Genomic DNA, 20,979 nt, shown 5'->3' on the forward strand with positions numbered 1-20,979 from the left:
TTAATGGGCCTTTTTTGAATTTTTTTTTAAATGAACTTAAACTAAATTGGGCTTTTAAATTTTCTGTTGGCGCAAAATTTATATGTTTTTTAATCAAACTCTTTAAAATTTCTTCTATTTGGTTTAGTTTGTTATAAGCCTTTTTAATCAAATTAGAAAATTGATATTTTTTTTGAAATGCTCTATATCTAGTACAATAAATTTGAAATGCTTTCACATCTTGCTATTCTTTAAATATGCAAAGAAATAGTTATGAAAATTCAAATCAAGCAATATCGCATGATCAAACACTAAAAAATTTTACATTGGCAAAAAATACAACCAATAATAAATTATATAAAACATCCAACATAATTGGAAGAAAAAAATCCAGGCACCAACAGTTGCATCCCCAAAACTTCCAAGCAACAGCAAACGCCAAAAGTTCCATCAAGATACATGCTATAAAAAATACACTAGCAAATTAGCAACCATATAAGAGTTCAAGCTATTAAAAAAAGTAACAATGCAAAATTTTTAAAGGAATCAACAACCGGTAAAGAATAAATTAATTACCAAAAACAATTATATTTTCAGGATTACATTAACATCATCATACAACTTACAAACATCAATTGAAATTTTTAAACTTTCACCAAAAATTCTTCAAAAACAATAAATTAAAATGTTAGATTAAAATTGTAAATAAATAATATATAAATAACAACATTTAAATTTGTAAAAGAAATTAACCTGACTCAATCATCTAATAGAATTTTCAATATAATCCATGAAGGTTTTGATGTTTGATTATCCATCTGAATTACAAAATAACAGCATGAATTTTAAAGTTAAAGTTAAGTATAGCTAACACATTGAATTGTAAAGAGGATTTAAGACCAACAATTATTTCCAATTCCAAAAGCAAGAAAAAAGCCCACTATTCTGCTCCAATTATCCGCTATTCTGCCAACTTGCCAGTTAATGCAAAAGAAGAAAAAACATTCAAGTGAATCAAGCAGAAGTTGAGCATCATATTAGGTTCATCATAATTACACTGTAATGGACCAATGGTTTATAGCAGATCATAGGACCAATGGTTCATATAATTACACTGTAATTGACCAACTTGATCGGTTTTTACTTGATTTATCTTCAACATCAAATATTTTTCATGTAAACGGGTTTTGCAAAACACATATAATAATTATTAACTGAACAGAGCAATCAATATCTAAAAATTTAGCAATCATGAAGCTAACAAAATAAACAGTGAGCTTGAACTTATTATAAATCTAACATGTATCCGACCAACCATGTTTTCACATTGCAACCAACTTTGTAACCATATCCATTGTCCACTACATCAGTCATCAACCATACTGCCAGAATTGATAGTTGAACAAGCTATCTACCAACTTGATGATTTTATTTAAAACAGCAACAAAATCTTGCCCATAAAATAGCCTATCAATTCAAGGCAAATAAAAGGAACTGACAATCAAGATAAAACATATTGATAAGATGTTATTCGGAGTATATGTAGCCATGCCAAAACAACTTCTACAAGGAAAAGAAAACAAATTTAACCCTTAGAACCGTAAGTTAAAGAGAATAAATGTTTGCCCAGATTTAAAAATAAAAATGCAGATCTTGATCACCATATAAGACAAGCTAGAAGGAATGCAATCATATATGGGTCCACAAGCATCTATCTCAGGAGAAAAACAATAGCCAACTACCACAAACTCAAATTAAGTAAAAGCATGGAGAAGAGAAGGAAAAAAGAGACGAGATCTGACAACAATCTAGGGAGAATGCACATCCAAAATGATTCAGATTCAACAGTAAACAAAAATCGACAAAGGCATGACTAAAACAAGAGAAAGGAGAGAGAAGGCGAGGGGGTCAAACCTGAAGAAAGATGCAAAAACCCTAGCTGCAAGAGGATAAAAAAGGAGAAGCAGAGGTTCAGAGCGAGGAAGTAATGATAGAAAGGCCAAAGAAGCATAAAAGTTTGAAACAGATGTTACTTTACCTTGCCGTCTTTTCACTAATGGAGGAGCCTTCTCCTTCTGTTGCGAGTATGGGTTTTTGTTCGGGTGGAGAAGAGATAGATGCAGGGGGCTGAGACGCAGATTTGATGAAAATTGAAAGGGAAAGGAAGAAAGCGAAAACTAGTCTCTGCTGGGCGGCGGCTTTTCGGTGTAATGTTATTACTAGGGTTAGGTTAATTGTAAAGTGTAGACTGTAGTATTTATAGTTGTTTTATTTTATGGTTAGTCGGTTCGGTTCACCGGTTTTTGTTGCCAAACCGAAACCGAACCGAACCGGCTAGAATTTATGGTTTTAAAAATCGGTTTAATCGGTTTTCCATCTCGGTTCGGTTTTTCTCGGTTAATTTTTCATCGGTTTTTTTCGGTTTTCTTCGGTTAAATCGGTTTTTTTGAACACCCCTAGCTGTCACTGATCTGAATGGAAGAAGAGGGGACCGGTATCAAGAACTCAGTAGTTAAATAAACGCCCATGTTACAAGAATTGCTGGCTTTCTTGTCCTTTGGATTATGAAGCATATGATGTGTGTGATGGGTAAAGTGCTAGAAACAGCTAATTTGCCTTTATGATGCATTAGGGCAAATAACACAATCAACTTGTCTACTTTCCTACACTCCCCTGCCATACGTAACCCGCACACACACTGTTCTGCCTGCTAAAAAATAATGCAGTCCCAAACACTTGAAAGTAAAGAATGTGCTAACACTCGGTGACTAGCACGCATCAGAATATCATATGTTTTGAATCCTTAAAATTCACAAAACCAATAACTAATCAAAATAATTCTGATAACATCATACTTGTAATCATCCATGGGTAGCTGTTTACAGACAGAAACCAATACTTGTGCTAACACGTACGTAACCAGGCATCAAATTTCAGAAAATGAAAAGGATTTAGTGTAGGATAATTACATGTGGGATATTTCATGGAATGTGGGTATCAGTGGTTTCGACTCAACAACATTTCAAAGATTTGGAGATCTTCCAAGGTATAGCTAGAATATGTTTAATGAGGGGAATCTTCTTGAGCAAGTAATTGTAGGTTTTTGATAGTGATGAATAAAGAGGGAAATAAACTAGTGCAGAGATGCTAACTGGATAAAGGAGACTGCATATAGAGTAATTTTTTCCCAACTTTCCTTACTGTAAATCATCAGAAGGATTGTTGCTCCAAATGCTACCATCATCATAGCCACGGAAAGGAACAGAAATGTGAAGCCTATCATCAACTTATTAGGAAGTATATGCTTGAAATCTTTAAATCGAAACGGCGATGATAGGATAGAGAGAAGGTAACGACTGCTGTCAAAGCAAAGGTAAGGGAGAGTACATCTGCCACAGTTGAAAACCACAAAAGAATGGTTTGTTGAGAGGACAGGAACACCAGTGCTCTGATTCGGACTCCTGGAACCGATGTAGGCTGCAGCAAAGGCAACGGTGGCAATGAGAACTGCTACCACAGAACATCCTTCTGCTGTTGTCTTTTATCCATTCTTTGGCTAAATTGCGGAGTTCTTCAGAGTTTGCAGTAAAGAAAAACCCTTCTGCAGTGAGCATCTTATTGTTCCGCATTGACCCTGGAAATGGGATGGCAGTGACTTTTTCGACGCGCCTGCGTTCTCACATGAAGATAACAAAGAGAACATGTCTTTCAAAAAACTTTTTAAAAGAAAAAATATATACCATTAGACATTAATTTTTTTAGATCTTTCTTCTTATAAAACAGTCATAAATTATTTTCTTAAGAGGATTGTTATGTAAACTCATGCTACCATATCGCTATAAAGTGTGTAAATGGAATGTAATAAATATTTGCCCACGTCTAGTCAAACTGCTTCAGGATTCAAGATTAGTATGACAGTCAAAAAATTATTGTGCTTGCCTGTGAATTATGTGAATGATAGGTATGCATAGCTGGAAGGTAAAAGTGAAAAGTCTAAAAAAGTGTACCCTCAAACCAGAGTAACTCTTCCTGTAATAGGAATGCAGGACCTTCCATCTTCTCATCAGACACAACATCCTTCGATTTCTTTCCGACGTTGTGTAGAATGGAATTCCCATCATTATCAATCTTCCTTCCCAGCCTCTTTCATAGGCACTTCCATTCGTGTCACAAGCTTAAAAATCTTCAGTTGGCGGTATTTGATTGCTACATGCAGTACATTCTCCCTTCATCATCAATGTGTTCGACTGCCTGGGGATATGCTTTGAGTATTTCCTCAACAATCTCCACACAGCCTGACTTTGTAGCCAAAATCAAAGGAGTTTCTGCACGACTCTCCATTTGGTCTGGAATTGTATTATACAAATGTACTTCTTGCCGTTCTTGGCCTCCCTTTTCTCCATACTTGTGAATTTTAGGCTCATCACGTCGATGCCAGAAGAAATACACTCCCAGGAGGTATCTTTTCTGACTAAAAAACTTGGCAAGCTCCACAGCTGATCTATGCAGTTGTTTTTGCTTTTGAACCTTTTTCCTCCATGCTGAACTTCCACAAAGATTTAGCTTTCAAGGAAATGAGTTAATTGGAAATTGTTTGTTGCATATAAATTCTGTCATGTAAAGAGGATGAGTTTATTATGCAGAGACAAGGCAAGTTACATGATTGTTAAGAGGATTGACAGAAAAAGAAAAGGAAACTAGAATACAAAATCCAAGAATTTATAGATGAGAAGTGCAAATAAATCATACTTCGATACCTAACTTAATGAATCCATTCTTCAGGCTCTTGTTTAAAAACTGATGGGTTGCATGATAAAATCTTGGAAGACCAGTCATACACCATCACCATCTCTTTGACCAATTAAAATGTTTCGTACTTCGATGCAAATTTGGTAAGCCAAAATCTATAGTCCAACGTAAGTAAAACGATTCAGCATCAGAATATCAAACTTCATATGTTGAAACAAACTATTGACTTGCAGATGGGGGGGAGAAATGAATTTATAATTGACAATGCTTACCAAAATGCAGAGAAAAAGAAATGGCCCATGTGAAGGATAGTGGTTTTATCACTTCTCTGTACATAGAATTGCAAACCATATTCATCATATCCAGAGACTCTAGCAGCAAGAAGTCAGAACATATCAGTTTTTCCATACCGGGCCGCCACGAAAGAGAGCCGTCTCTCCATTGTGGTTGCGCATGCCTAACAATCCAGGGGCTTTCTTCAGAAAGTTTACGTGCAATAGCTACAGTATGGTTGCTTGTGGCAGTCTCATGGAGGATTGTGTTTCCTACACCATTTTGGCGAGTCAACTTGTCGAGATGCGATGATCAGGCAACTCATCTAGTAATTGTTCTACCAAGGATGCTTCTTTGGCATATGTAGCCATGTGAAGTACTGTATCGTCGGTTACTGTTATTACGTGCAATGCATGATCCTGAAGCTTTAGGCAGAGATCTGCAACGCTCTTCGTGTTTTCCTTTCATGAGAGCACAGTACAAGTCTCCGTTTATTTCTGTTTAGGATCGATTTCAGTAGTACGGGAAGGCATAAAAGGGCTGCATGAAGAAGAGAGTGGTTACTTTTTTCCTTGAAACCAAAAAAAATAAAAAACGAAGAAAATTTGCTATTCCAATCCTCAACAACAACCTTCTCCTTTATATCAGAATTCTGCTATCTGAAGATTACGTAGATATTCCCTATTGGAGTACCTGCAGACGATGGAGAGCAAGTATATAATATCCTCCCCTTTTCCAAAACTGTATACAGAAGCTATTGATTTCATGACTGCATCTGGATTATCCATCATCTTTACTTGTGGTAGAGTTAGAATCTTGAACTTTTCCTTAATTTATTTGGAGAGTTATGATCACTAACTAGCCATATAGTTTTCCACCCATCTTACCTTTTTATTTCTTTAATTCCAAAAAAATTAAATAATACTTATGTATTGATCTCTTAAAATACACTATTCTTTTCTGGTGAATTCTTGCTAATGAGCTTTCTCTTTTGAAGGATATTTTCTTCAACATTAATAGCTGAATTAATCCGTTTTTAGAAGCATATATTATTAATTACTCTGTTTTTTATAGCTTAGGAACTTGCTTAATTGATCATTATAAAAAATAAGTATATAAAGATCAGATTTTGGTCAGATTTTTTTTCTTAGTTCTGTATAAAAATTGTATTGCATTTGTTAAACCATAATATTGAAGCTTGAAATCAAGATTCACATTCTTGCTTCTACAATGAACAAGCAAAAAAAGAAGAAAGTAAATTATTCGTTGCTTTGACTTTTCCTTTTGGAATAATCCTAGCTACTTTAAAGAGAAGCATAGAAAATCAATTGTGTTCACCTTCATGACAAAATATTGTCCTTGAAATCTATTTCCAACTAGCCATGGGGACATCATTTACTTCTGCTTGGAGTATATATAGAGTGCAATGGAAGTGATCACCAACCAGCTACTAGGCTGAAGGGTAATTCCCCCGCAGTGAAACAATGAGATCAAAAAGCGTTAAATTTTCAGTCAAGGAAACTATATACCTTGAACACGGCAGATATTTCTAATAAACCAGAATATATTATATATTTTTTTTGTTATCTATCGATGAAGTCTTAGAAAAAAACTTCTCTAGCTCGGGTTGTTCTTGAAACATCAGTCTCCTGGGAGGACAGGGGATATTCCGATGATTAATTCAGTAAATGTAAGAGAAGAAACTAATGAACATAAAGAGAAAAATATAATTATATGCATGAAAAATTTGTGTATAATTCTTGAAAACCTAAAAAATACATTAAAAGTACGTGCTGGGGGGTGTTTTGTACAGGGATTGCATGAGTCTTCTTTGATTTTTTTTTTAATGTTTCTACAAGAGAGAGAGTAGAGTTTAATTATTTTTGTTATAATCTAATTTTGATCCTTTATATTTTAATTAATTAAAAAAATTCAAAAAATATATCTTTTCAGTAAATTTAACTAATTTTAATCATGTCATTATTTTTCCTTTTTTTTATTTTAATTTTTGTATATTTAAAAAAATAATAAAAATACATAACTGAGATTGAAATTGGACCAATAATTGAGTATCATAGCTAAAATTAAGTTTGAGAATTTTTGGGCTATAATTGAGGGCTTAATTGAATAAGAAATTGATAAAAGGGCTTAATTTGATTTAATGTGGCTAAGATTAAATGAAAATGAAATTCAAGGATGAGTTTGAAATGAATTGCCAAATTAGAAGATCAATTATGGGTCTAATCGAAGAATAAAATTGAAATTGAGAGTTAATTTGATTTAAAAATGAAGAATGGAAGAACCAAAACAGAAATGAAAGAGAGGAGAAATCAGAGGACATATTGTAATTTGGTCAAGGGTGAAATTGACCTGAATTAGGAAAATCCAAAGGCCACGGACTGAAGTACAAATGACGCTAAAACGCAGGGACAAATAAGAAGTTTAATTTGATTTTAATTAGAAAACCTAATTATAATTAAGGATGAAAACGACGCTGTTTGACATTAAGTGAAAGTGAAACAATGCGTTTTGATAGAAAGAGGGAAGAACATATGATGAATATTTTGAAGGAAACGACGCCGTTTTGTGCTAAATTCTGCAGATATTCAGGGCATTAAAAGACGTTGGAACAACTGACTCTCATGCAACATTAGAGCTTGATTCTTGGTCCTAATCGTAGCACAAGAAATCAGGTTTAATTCTGAGGATCTACTACAGATTTTGAGTCAAACATACCCTCTCAGTCAGCTTTTCATCAAGAACTATAGCCCAGCCTTTCCATTCTTATGCAAGATCCATTTTTCAAAATTTGATTCTCTCTCCATGAATCAAGCAAAGAGGAATCAATGGCCAATACCTAAGATGATTTACTGGGCTATCTTCAAGGATTTGATACTAACAAAGGCCAGTGATTTTTTTTTCCCCTTTCTTGAAAGGATTAACACCCGCCTATAAAAGGAACACAAAAAAGGAAAAAAAAGGAGGATCACCAGAGGGAAAAACAGTGAGGGCAAGAAACCACAGTAGAAAAGTTGATACGGTGGGTGCAACGGGACAGACGACATCTTCATCCCTCTAGTGGCAGATCGTTAATTCTTCTCCCTTTTGGTGTAGATTTTTGGTTCCATAAGACCACCTTGGTCTACAGCAAAACAGGTATGGTCTCTTATGATTATTCAGTTTTCACATTGAAGAATATTCATTACGTATTTATCATTACGTATTTGTCATTCCATGCCCTCTTCGTGTATAAACATGTACGAGTAGAGCTCAAGACCATATATTTGTGAGATCAAGACTTTATTCTATTTTTGCTTGTGAAGTTTGGATAGAGTTGCAAGTTGTTCACCCTTGAGCATTCATGTTCATTTAGGGAATGGAATCCCAGGAAGTTAATCTTTCATAATCATTAGATAAATGAAAAGAATGTACAGAACTGAGAGCTGTAGTTTTTTCTCTTCTTCCCCTTAATGGCTTGGAAAGTGTTTGTCTTTGCTCCCGCCCTAACCAGAACCTGTGCTCCCTTCCAGTAGGAAGCTTAACGAAAGTCTTTCCTTTCTTTAAACTGCCAAGTTCCCTCACGCTGATTTCGTTTCTTTTTCAATAAATAATCGTGGGCCGTTTTTCTGGACATCAATGCATGCTGGGCCTAGTTTAAATCTTAAATGTTAATGGATAATAGGTTTGGGGGCTAAATTCGATAATTTAGGCTATTTGGTTTTGAACTGTATTTTTAGGTTTGGTTTAAGTGTGTGTATATATATATATATATAAACAATAACTAGGTTTATCAACATTTAAATTAACCTAAAAATTAAAACGCGTGGGGTGAATATTATGCAGTTAAAACTATTCACTACTCACGAAACACTATGGATAACCCTGTTTATTTTTATAAAAAATTCATTTCGGTTCTTAAAAATTTATTTTGGACGATTTAATCCTGATTGAAGGCTAATTAATTTAGACTTTTTAGAAAAGGGTGGAATTGAAAGAATAGAACCAAAATTAATAACACACCAAAGGTGAGTAGTGTGCTAGAAGTTTCAAGAAATATATTACTTTGGTTATCCTTAAAAATAAAACAAATTATATGATTTCGGTGCCTTAATATTTTTCAAATTCAATTTTAGTATTAGAGTTTATTTTTATTATTTTTTAGTCCTTGGGTGAGAGAGGAGAGAGAAAATTCATTGAATTCTAGTTGTAGAGAAAGAAAAATATCGTTGACACAGATTAAGACCCACAAAAAATGATCGATTATTTTTTTTTAAATTTTGAATTTTGAAGAGTATTTCTGATTTATCTATAATTTTTTTTAATCTATTATATAAGATGAAATTTATTTTTGAAGATAAAAAAAAATTTATTTTGAGATCATATTTCTAATCTGTGCAACCTTGCATAATGCTTTTTCAATATTTTTATTTTATTCAATCAATTTAATTTATATCTCTATTTCTATTATCGTTTATATGAATACAAAAAATTATTTTAAGAAATAAATTTAGTAGATGCAACTGAGTGAATATCCAGGCTTGCAAAATTAAATATTTTAATCTATATTTGTCTCTTAATTTTTCTATTTTTATTTTTAGTTATTTTTATTTTTTAATTATTCACACACACATAGTCCTCGATATATTTAATTATATATATGTATAAATGTTTTTATTTTTACTTAATTTTTTATAACTACAAAAAATATGTTAAAAAAGCTTGTGTCATATAATTTGTTTTTATTTTTAAAAAATTCTGACCCATAACAAAATACACATCAAATATCTAGTTATATATACAAACTTAAAGATAAGGATTTTGAACTTGATTTAAAATAATATCTATACCTGAAAACCTATTCATTTAAAGATGGTTAGGAGGGAGTGTTTTATAAGGTTTGAGTCAAGTCATCATCCTTACTCGTATATGATTTAATTTATTTAGGTGCAATGATGAATTTTAGTTTTAGCTTTTTAATATTTATTTTTTACATAGCATATCAAGATGATAAAAAAAAAAACTCTAAAAAAAATTTAATTCAAAGCTAAAATTTCAACGCTGGAGGTTCAATCTTACAAAGTAAGAGAATATTCGTTTGTTCATAAATTTATTATAATGCTACAGCTAACGGTACTATCCAAATCTCAATCAGAATAGTTAAAAAAATAATTCATCTTGATTCACTTTAAAAGATCTCAACATTGGAGGTTGAATTATTCAGTGCTAGGTGGTTTTTACAGATCCCATTCATGGAGTTAATGCTTGAACTATCATTACTTTGTAGTGCTATATATTTGAATAGAACTTGTAAACAAACCATTCACTTGGAAATGACTCTTGAAGTTTCAATGAGCCGAAGTTTAGGTGTTTAGGGTTCATCATTTTGCAAATTGAACTGACCAAGTTTCAAGCAAAATGTTCTGTCCCTCCTGAATAAGAGAAGAGGGGACCAGTGTCAAGAACTCTGTGGTTAAATTAACACCTATGTTACAAGAATTGCTGGCTTTCTTTGTTACTTATTGCAATCCTTACAATGTACAAACCTAGAACTCATCACATCATTCTTATAGACACCATACTGTTTGATGATCTGAACAGTTCTGTTTTTAAAAATAACGAAAATTTAAAATATATTGAAAATTGAAGACTTGCAATAATAAGCAGAATTGATGAATTGTGTTTGCTTAATATTATTCAAAATGGAAATGCCCTAATATATAGGCTTTACAAATATGAATTATAATCAAAATTAAACTCTCAACTATACTGAGAGATTTATTGAAATGAAATTACAAAAAAATAGCACACAATCTGCCATTTGAATTCAAATTTGAAAAAAACACAAAAACAGGACATTATCTTGACTTCAATCTTCCCTCAAGGCAGCATCTCACACGTGTTCCAACACTCCTCCTTGAGACTTGCCTTGAACATTCCTAGCTTCATCCTAAGCATCTCCAGCCTTGATCTTGGAAGTCCTTTAGTCATTAAATCTGCCAATTGGACTTCAGTTGGACAGTGAAGAATTTTGATGAACAAATTCTTCTCAGCTTCCCTCAATGCATGAAACTTGACATTAATGTGCTTTGTTCTCCCATGCTGGACTGGATTTTGTGCAATTGCTATTGCTGACTTGTTGTCACAATAAAGCTCGGTTGGTGAGCTTTGCTTATGACCCAAATCTGCCAAAACTTTGCTCAACTATATAGCCTGATTTGCAGCAGCTGCCATGGAGATGTACTCAGCCTCTGCTGTCGATTGAGCAACCACATCTTGCTTCCTTGCATTCCAGCAAATTGCAACCTGAACCAATGCTAAAAAACATAACCAGAAGTACTCTTCATATCATCAACACTTCCAGCCCATTACTATCTGCATAGCCAATCAAGCATACTCCTCCTGTTTTTGAGTACCTTAGGCCTAAGTCAGCTGTGTGCCTTTGATGTATTTCAGTACTCTTTTGCCACTCCCATGTGAACAACTACTAGGTGAACTCATGAATCTTGACAGCAAACCAGCAGGGAACATCAAGTCTGGTCTAGTTGCTGTCAAGTATAGCAAACTGCCCACCAAGCTTCTAAAAACAGAAGGATCTTCTAGCTTCTCACCCATCATTCTTCGAAAATTCTTTTCATTTTGTGCCAAAGGTGTAGCTACTTCTTTGCATGATTCCAGTTTTGAACCTTTTAAGCACATCAATAGCATACTTCTTTTGTGACAAAAAAAATCCTAAGTTGTCTTGTTGTATCTCCATTCCAAGAAAATAATTCATCATCCCCAAGTCACTCATTTCAAATACATCCTCCATTTCCTTTTTGAACTTTGCCAGCAATGAAGTATTGCTTCCAGTCACCAACATGTCATCTACATAAAGTGAAATTACTAACTGCACTTCATCTCCTTCTTTCTTTAAGTACAATGTAGCTTCATTTTCACTCCTTCTAAACACCCAATTGGATTAAATAGGAATCAATCCTACTATATACCAAGCCCTTGGGGCTTGTTTCAAGCCATAAAGAGCTTTGTGTAGCTTATATACCTTATGCTCATGGCCTGCCACTTTGAATCCTTCGGGTTGCTGCACATATATGTCTTCAACTAATATACCATTTAAATAAAGCTGATTTAAACATCTAAATGGTATACCTTCCATCCAAGTTTGACCAGCAATTGCAAGAAGGAGCCGAATTGTATCATGCCTAGCAACTGGGGCAAATGTGTCCCCGTAATCAACCCCAGCCACTTGTGCAAATCCTTTGACCACACCAATCTAGCTTTGTGTTTAAATATAGAACCATCAGGATTGAATTTAGTCCTGAATACCCACTTAACACCAATTTCTTTCTTGTTGTGAGCAGCACTGTCAAGCTCCAGGTTTGATTCCTTTCAATGGAATCAAATTTCTGATTTCATGGCTTCTATCCAAGCTGCATCCTTTGTTGCTTCAGCATAGCTTGTTGGCTCGGCATGCACCAAGTTACACCTCTCATATATCTCAGCTAGGGGCCTAACTTTAAGAACATCTGCATCTGGAAGTTCCATCAACATCAAACTCAGTTTCAGTGCTTGTTTCCCCTGCTGCCAGCATCAAGGATTGTGCTCTTTCTGATCCACCTCCTTCAAGTCCCAATTCCAGCATGCAAATTTCATCAAAGTGCACGTCTCTACTGATCTGAATTTTGGACTCATTCAGGTTGTAAATCCTGTAACCTTTGGATTCAGTTGAATATCCCACAAAAAATTCCCTTGACTGCTGTTTCATTCTAGCTTCCCTCTTTTGACATGGGCACATGAAAATAACACAGAGAACCAAAACAACCCCTTAGATGGTTGGCAGTTGGCTTTCTTCCTGACCAAGCTTCTATGGGTGTTTTTCCATTGACAGACTTTATGGGAAGCCTGTTAGCAAGTAAACTGAGGTGTTTACTGCCTCTGCCCCATAGAAACTTAGGCAACCTCTTCTCAAACATCATGCACCTTGACATTTCCATGATTGTTCCTATTCTTCCTCTCCGAGACACCATTCTGCTGAGGAGAATAGGGCACTGTCAAACTGGTGCACAATTCCAGTTTCAAGGCAAAAATTCTGGAAATCCCTTGAAGTATATTCTCCACCATTGTCGGTTCTCAGCACCTTAATTTCTTTGTCCACTTTGTGTTTTCAACCCATGCTTTTGAAACTCTTGAACTTTGATAGTGCTTGAGACTTGTTTTCCAGAAACTAGGGACCCAAATCATTCTGCTATGGTCATCAATGAACAAAATAAAGTAAAAAGTTATTGTTCAAGGGAGGCTGTCCTCATTGGTCCACCAAATGTCAGAATGGACCAATTCCAGCCTTGATTTTGCTCTATTGGTTGTTGCACGAGGGAATGAAACCCTATGGTGCTTCCCCAACTCACAACCTTCACACAAATGTGCACATTCAGAAATGGCAGGCATCCCCCTCTATCATGCATCTGTCATGCAACAATTTTCAAAGAATCGAAATTGTAGTGCCCAAACCTCTTGTGCCAAACAACACTCATATCAGAATTTGCACTTAATGCATGACCTTCAATGACATTTAAATCAAGATAAAAAACTATTTCCATCCATTTTTATCTTTGCTACAGCAGAATATCCTTTGTGTCAACAATGAAGCAGCAATTATCCTTAAAGGTTACTTCATAACCATTCCTAAGCATTTGAGGAACACTCAACAAATTTTGATCTAACTCAGGAATGAAGAGGACATTTTTTGATAGTTTTTGTACCTCTTGAAGTGCTGCTGACTGTGACAATGCCTCTTCCTTTAGCTTGCACAAAGTCACCATTTCCCAATTTAATTTTTGGCTTTATTGATCGATCAATTGAAGAAAAAATTGACAAATGCTTTGTCATGTGGCTGGTGCAGCCACTGTCAATAAGCCAAGTGTTCTTCTTGGAGATGGTATTGGTCTGCAAGGCCATGAATAGCTGCTCCTCAGTTTCTTCAGGGTCCTTGTCTTCTTCAGATACATTTGCTTGCTGCTGAAAATCCTTGTTGCGGCTGTTTCTTCTTCAGCCTGCAAAACTTTTCACTATGGCCATTTCTCTTTGCAAAAAATCACAGTGAATGAGAGTTTTGCCTTTGAACCAGCAGTCAGCCTCTGCGTGATTTGTTCTCTTACAATAAGAAAAAGGAGAAAAATGTCTACTGGCAGGGACAATAGCTTTACCTTTTGACAGGTTTGATTTACCAGTACTGAAATTTTTCTTGGGAAAAATTCCAGATTTTTTCCCTTTAAAGCTTGCTTGAAATGCTCCTTCAACAGCTTCATCATCTCTCATTTGAACCCTTTGCTCTTGAATTTGAAGCTTGCTGATTAACTCTGCAATAGATAGAGTTTGCAAATCACAAGACTCTTCTATTGCAGAGATTTTAGCCTCAAATCTTTCTGGAATTGACATCATAAGCTTCTCCACTATCTTATGATCTTCAAATGTCTCCCCAAGGAGTCTCATTTGGTTGACAATGTTCATCAATCTGCCGGAATAGGACTTGACATTTTCATTGTCCTTCATCTTCATTAGCTCAAATTCTCTCTTTAATGCAAGGAGTTTGACTGTTTTGACTCGATTGCTGCCTTCAAATTCAACTTGAAGTTTGTCCCAAATCTGTTTTGGTGTCTCAAGATTCATAATCTTGGTGAAAATTTGGTTTGCAATTCCAGAATGCAAACATGTAATAGCCTTGTCTTTCTTCAATTTTTCTTCTTCATGAGCCCTTATTTGAGCTAAAGTTGGATTTGCACGTAGTGGATATGGATCAACATCCGTCTCCACAATGTTCCATAAACCTTGGGATCGCAGGAAAAACCTCATTTTGACAGCCCAAATGTGATAGTGCTCACCATCAAAAATTGGAACCGAAGAGTGTGAATGTGCAGAGGATGACGAAGCCATTGATTTCTTAGAAGTTAACTCTCAGTGTTTCTCTCAACCCCCCAAGTGTTTTACACTCACAATCTCTCGTGTTTCACTCAGTAAAATCACCCTCAGTCCCGTAGGAATTTTGCTCTGATACCACTGTTGAAATTTGATGATCTGAACAGTAACTGTTTATAACAGTTACTGTTTGGATTAAATTCTGGAAAATGCGAAATTTGAAGAAATTGAAGACTTGCAATAATAAGTAGAATTGATGAATTGTGTTTGCTTAATATTATTCAAAATGGAAATGCCTAATATATAGGCTTACAAAACATGAATTATAATCAAAATTAAACTCTCAACAATACTGAGAGATTTATTGAAATGAAATTACGAAAAAATAGCACACAATCTGCTATTTGAATTCAAATTTGAAAAAAACACAAAAACAGGACATTATCTTGACTTCAATCTTCCCTCAAGGCAGCATCTCACACGTGTTCCAACAATACTCATAATCATCCATGGTGGTAGCTGCTTACAGATAGGACCAATACTTGTGCCAACCTTTACTTACATGGGCAGGCATCAGATTTCAGAAAATGGAAAGGATTTAGTTAGGATAATTACATGTGGGATATTTCATGGAAAGTGGGTATCAGTGGTTTCGACTCGACAACATTTGAAAGAGTTCCAAGGTATAGCTGGAATATATTTAATAAAGGGAATTTTCTGGAGCAAGCTGTAAGTCTTTGATAGTGATGGATAAAGAGGGAAATAAGATAGTGCAAAGATGCCAACTGGGATAAAGGAGACTGCATATAGAGTAATTTTTGTCCAGCTTTCCTTGCTGTAAATCATCAGAATGATTGTTGCTCCAAACGCTACCATCATCATTGCCACAGAGAGAAACAGAAATGTGAAGCCTACCATCAACTTATCAGGAAGTGTATGCTTGAAATCTTTGAATCGAAACGGGGATGTTAGGATAGAGAGGAAAGTAACAACTGATGTCAAAGCGAACGCAAGGGAGAGTACATCAGTCACGGTGAAAACCACAAAGAATGGTTTGTTGACGAGAACAGGAACACCAGTGCTCTGATTCGGACCTCCTGGAACCGTGTAGGCTGCAGCAAAGGCAACGGTGGCAATGAGAACTGCTACCACAGAACATCCTTCTGCTGTTGTCTTTAGCCATTCTTTGGCTAAATTACGGAGTTCAGAATTTGCAGTAATGAAATACCCTTCTGCAGTGAGCTTCATATTGTTCTGGTGATTCAGGAAATGGGATGGAGTGACTTCTTTGACGCGCTGCGTTCTCACATGGATAACAAAGAGAACATGTCTATCAAGTTTTCTTAAAAGAAAAGAATTATAGAATTAGACCATTAATTTTTTTTATTTATTTCTTCTTATAAATCATACATAAATTACTTTTAAGATGAATTATTATGTAAACTCACCCTACCATATTGCTGTAATACGTCTACTCCAACCGCTTCAGGATTCAAGATTAGTATGACAATAAAAAAATATTGTGCTTGCCGTGAATTATGTGAATGATAGATATGCATAGCAGGAAGGTAAAAGTCTAAAAAGTGCACCTCAAACCAGAGTAATTCTTCTCATCAGATATAAAATCCTTTCGTTTCTTTCTGACGGTGTGTAGAATGGAATTCCCATCACCATCAATCTTCCTTGTCAGCCTCTTCATAGGCACGTCCATTCCTTTCACAAGCTCGAAAATCTTCTTTTGGCGGTATTTGATTGCTACATGCAATACATTGCGCCCTTCGTCATCAATGTGTTCGACTGCCTGGGGATATAGCTTGAGTATTTCTTCAACAATCTCCACACAGCCTGACTTTGTAGCCAAACTCAAAGGAGTTTCTCCAAGACTCTCCTCTTTGTCTAGAATTTTATTAAACAAATGTACCTCTTGCCGTTCTTGGCCTCCCTTTTCTCCGTACTTATGGATTTTAGGCTTGCTCTGGTCGATGCTAGAATACGTAAGCTCCCAGGAGGTATCTTTTCTGACTAAAAACTTGGCAAGCTCCACAGCTGATCTATGCAGTTGCTTTTGCTTTTGAACCTTTTCCCTCCATACTGAGCATCCATATGATTTTGCTTTCAAGGAAATAAGTTAGTCGCAAATGGTTAGTTGCATATAAATTCTGTGATGCAATGTAAGAATGAGTTTATTATGCAGAAACAAGGCAAGTTACATCATGGTTGTTAAAAGGAATGACAGAAAAAGAAGGGAAACTATAATAAAAAAAATCTAAGAATGTTACATTTTTTTTTTTTTTTTATATATGAGAAGTGCCATAATCACATTGGTTTCACTGATTCAGTGAAAACTGGAAGGGTAAGGATTATACTTCCATACCTAAATTAATGAATCCTTCTTCAGGCTCTAGTTTAAAAGCTGATGGGTTGCATGATAAAAGCTGAAGACCAGTCATACCATCGGCATCTTTTTGGCCAATTAAATGCGTGTAGTCCAACGCAATTCGGTATGCCAAATCTGTGGCCCAACGTAATTTGTATGAAAGAAAACATTTCAGCATCAGAATATCAACTTCATATGTTGAAACAAAATTGACTTGAAGATGGGGGGAAGAAATGAATTTATAATTGACAATGCTTACCAAAATGCAGAGAAAGAATGGCCATGTGAAGGACAGTGGTTTTATCACTTCTCTGTACATAGAATTGCAAACCAGATTCATCATATCCAGAGACTTTAGCAGCTAGAAAGTTGAACATATCAGTTTTTCCATACCGGGGCGCACAAAAGAGAGCCGTCTCTCCATTGTGGTTGCGCATGCCTAACAATCCAGGGGCTTTCTTCAGAAGTTTACCTGCAACAGCTACAGTATGGTTGCTTGTGGCAGTCTCATGGAGGATTGTGTTTCCTACACCATTTTGGCGAGTCAACTTGTCGAGATGGTGATCAGGCAACTCATCTAGTAATTGTTCTACCAAGGATGCTTCTTTGGCATATGCAGCCATGTGAAGTACTGTATCGTCGTTTACTGTTATTACGTGCAATGCATGATCCTGAAGCTTTAAGCAGAGATCTGCAACGCTCTTCGTGTTTCCTTTCATGAGAGCACAGTACAAGTCTCCGTTTATTTTCTGTTTACGATCGATTTCACTGGTACCAGGAGACATCAAGGGTTCCATGTAGAAGGGAGGGGGTAATTTTTTCCTTGAAAAAGAATAATAAAAATCGCTATGCCAATCCTCAATAATAACCTTCTCCTTTATATCAGAATTCTACTATCATGCAACAGGATCCTGTTAATCTTGACGAGTACACTTACAAAGTATAATATTCTAGCTACCTCTCCTATTCTAAAGCTGCATCCAGAGCTTTTGACTTCATGACTGCATTTGGATTATCAATCATCTTTACTTGTGGTAGAGTTAGAATCTTGAACTTTTCCTTGATTTATTATTGCACAGTTATGATCACTAACTAGCTATATAGTTTTGCTTCATGTGCTAATTGGCACTTTATTGAAAATGAACCTTGCTTTATATGTGCCTTTAGCTGGTGCTTCTCCATGTTTAGTGGAATGTGGAATAACCTTTGTGTTGATTCATGGAATTAAATTCCTACTTTGTCACTAATTCTGTTTCATTAGTGCAGTGTCATAAACATTCCCATGTTATGCACGCCAGGCCTCCAACTCATAGTTAATTGGGAATAATCTTAGCTTTGCCTATAGTTAGTATATTAGCATCTAATCCGAGGGACGAAGTCGACCTTTCTTCCCTCAGTGAAATGCTATCCCCAAGGCCCACATCCGAGGGACGAAGTCGAACTTTCTTCCCTCAGTGAACTTTCTTATCGTTAGATGAATTACTTCATTACTACTTATTACTGGAATCAAATAGATATTTAATTTATAGTATGAATATTCTTGTCAAGTTAATTTAGAAAATTAAAAAATTAAAAAATTATTTTTTAAAATGAAATATCCTTTTAATATAAGTTATATCCCCCCCTCTCTCTCTCTCTATATATATATAACTAACTATTATTTCTTTTAGTAATTCCTCTAAATATTTAAGATTAGACCATTTTTTATGGGTGGAAGAAATTTAACTAATAATCAACATTAAGTATAATCTAATTAAACACATGTAGTCAGGACACAAATTCAGTAGCAAGAGAGCCAAATGGTGCAGCACATTGGCAACAGGTATAGCTGACTAAACATGATGATCAGGCATAAGTTGCTGACTAAACAATATATTAGTAATAAAAATCTAAGCTTCATTCTTTGCAAGCGTGTTGCTTCCATCTACGTTTACCTGGATCACCAACAAGGATAGTCTTCACTCATCATAAATTGGTTTAAATATGATTATTGAAATCCTTACAATTATCAACAACTCAATAACTTGCTGCACAATGTTAACAATGTTGCTACTCAATTTTTGACCCATGTTTTTGATATATTTTCAAAAAATCCAAAAATAGAGAAAAACAATGAAAATCCAAAAAATATGTTTTTTAATATATTCTCGTCATTTTAGCATTTTCAGCGTCGTCTAAAAAAGAACTTAAATTTTCAAAAGATTTTCAAACGCGTTCGACTTTTCACGTGTCATTTTTAAAATCATTGATTTTCCTCATTAAGTCGACGTTGATATTGCTCGTTTTCAAAAAATACAAAGAATTAAGAAAAGAATCAAATTTACAAAAAAAAAAAGAAGTTGAGGGACCAAGTTGAAAAACCTAGCAACATTTTATCTATAAATACTAGTCTTTTCAACACATTTAAAGGGGGGCAATTTTGAAACTTCAGAAAAATACAAAAGAAAAAACCCTAAACCACAAAAAAAAACCCTAAACCTATCTAACCAAAGAGCCGCCCCCCCCGCTGGTTTTGATTTTTTTTCTCCAACCGCCGGCCAAGACTTCTTCTCCCACAAGCCGCCGCTCACCCCCCTCAACCAAACACCACCTAAACCAGCGTCGTCCTTCCCTTGGCCAAGAGAGAACCAGAGAACAAAAGTCTCCCATCTTCTTTGATTTTTTTTCTCCCCGGAGGCCGACCATTTCAAAGCCATCATCCCCTCCCCTCTTTCGGCCATTCCTTCTCCCAGCCGGCTTGCCTTTCTTCTTCACCCGTAGGAGCCAGCAGCGCCGTCCACCACAGCAGCTCCATCCACCACAGCGGCACCCTCAGTCGTAGATCGGTCGGCCCTTCTCCACACATCTAAAGCCCTGCCCTAGCACTTTCCCTTGTCTCCTTGTTCTCTCGGTCAGCCGTCGTCCTCCCCTCTCTCGGCCGACCCAGCTCCAATAGTGCCCACAGACTAGCCACAGCAGCGCCGTCCACAGATTGGCAGCCACCGCCCATAGACCCGACGCCAGAATTGCCTAGCAGTGGCCACCGAAGCCGGCCATCGCCGGATCTGCCACCAGCAGATGGAAACGAACCGGGAGGGAGAAGGAAGATCGAAAACAGATCAGGAAAAGAGAGAATTAAAATCAACTGCCTTTGTGTTTCTTCTTTTTGCAGATAACGGTGGTTGTCACTGCTGGCAAGGAAGAGAAGAGAGGAAAAAACCGTTCTAGAGCCCCTGATTATTGGACTTTCTTGCGGCGGCGCGTGAACCCACGCGCCGCCACTGTTCCAGCGCCCAGAAGCCTCCCAGTACTGTTCCCGTGCACCGTTCTTGCATGTTCTAGAAGCCCTAGGATGTTTTAGGGGTTGTTTTGTGATTTTAAATGGTTTGATGTAATTTTTTTTATTTAGTATTGAATTTTTATTATTTGTATTGTGGATGTAAAAGAAAAGAAAAGAAAAAGAAAAGAAAAGAAACAAAAATAGTGAAAGTATATGTGTGTGTTGGTATTTGTTTTTTTTTTGAATGTTTTTATTTATTTTTTATGATAAAATTGCAAAGATTAAAGAAGAATTTAATATTTTGATTGGATCACGGTTAAGAATTATTAACTTATATGTAAGTTGTATTTCTAATATCCGATGAAAAAACAAAATTTTAAAACTTTTTTAACACGTCAAATTCGCGAAGCAGCTTACCTCAGGTAGGGTGTGT

General features: G+C 35.7%; 2 protein-coding genes across 2 annotated transcripts; both read right to left on the reverse strand.

Annotated features, from left to right (window-relative positions):
* Nucleotides 1-15,158: 15,158 nt before the first annotated feature.
* LOC118061406 (uncharacterized) lies at nucleotides 15,159-18,138 on the reverse strand. Its single transcript, XM_035074830.2, has 4 exons — nucleotides 17,547-18,138; nucleotides 17,285-17,422; nucleotides 16,500-17,022; nucleotides 15,159-16,206 (listed from the first exon to the last, which is right to left on the reverse strand). Exons 1-4 carry the CDS (start codon nucleotides 18,082-18,084, stop codon nucleotides 16,173-16,175), a joined length of 1,233 nt encoding a protein of 410 aa, XP_034930721.1. The 5' UTR covers nucleotides 18,085-18,138; the 3' UTR covers nucleotides 15,159-16,172.
* LOC118061409 (uncharacterized) lies at nucleotides 15,538-16,158 on the reverse strand. The gene has a single exon (XM_035074833.1). The coding sequence runs from the start codon at nucleotides 16,156-16,158 to the stop codon at nucleotides 15,538-15,540; it is 621 nt and encodes a 206-aa protein (XP_034930724.1).
* Nucleotides 18,139-20,979: the final 2,841 nt, after the last annotated feature.

Source organism: Populus alba, chromosome 11 (assembly GCF_005239225.2).
Source record: "Populus alba chromosome 11, ASM523922v2, whole genome shotgun sequence".
NCBI lineage: Eukaryota > Viridiplantae > Streptophyta > Magnoliopsida > Malpighiales > Salicaceae > Populus > Populus alba.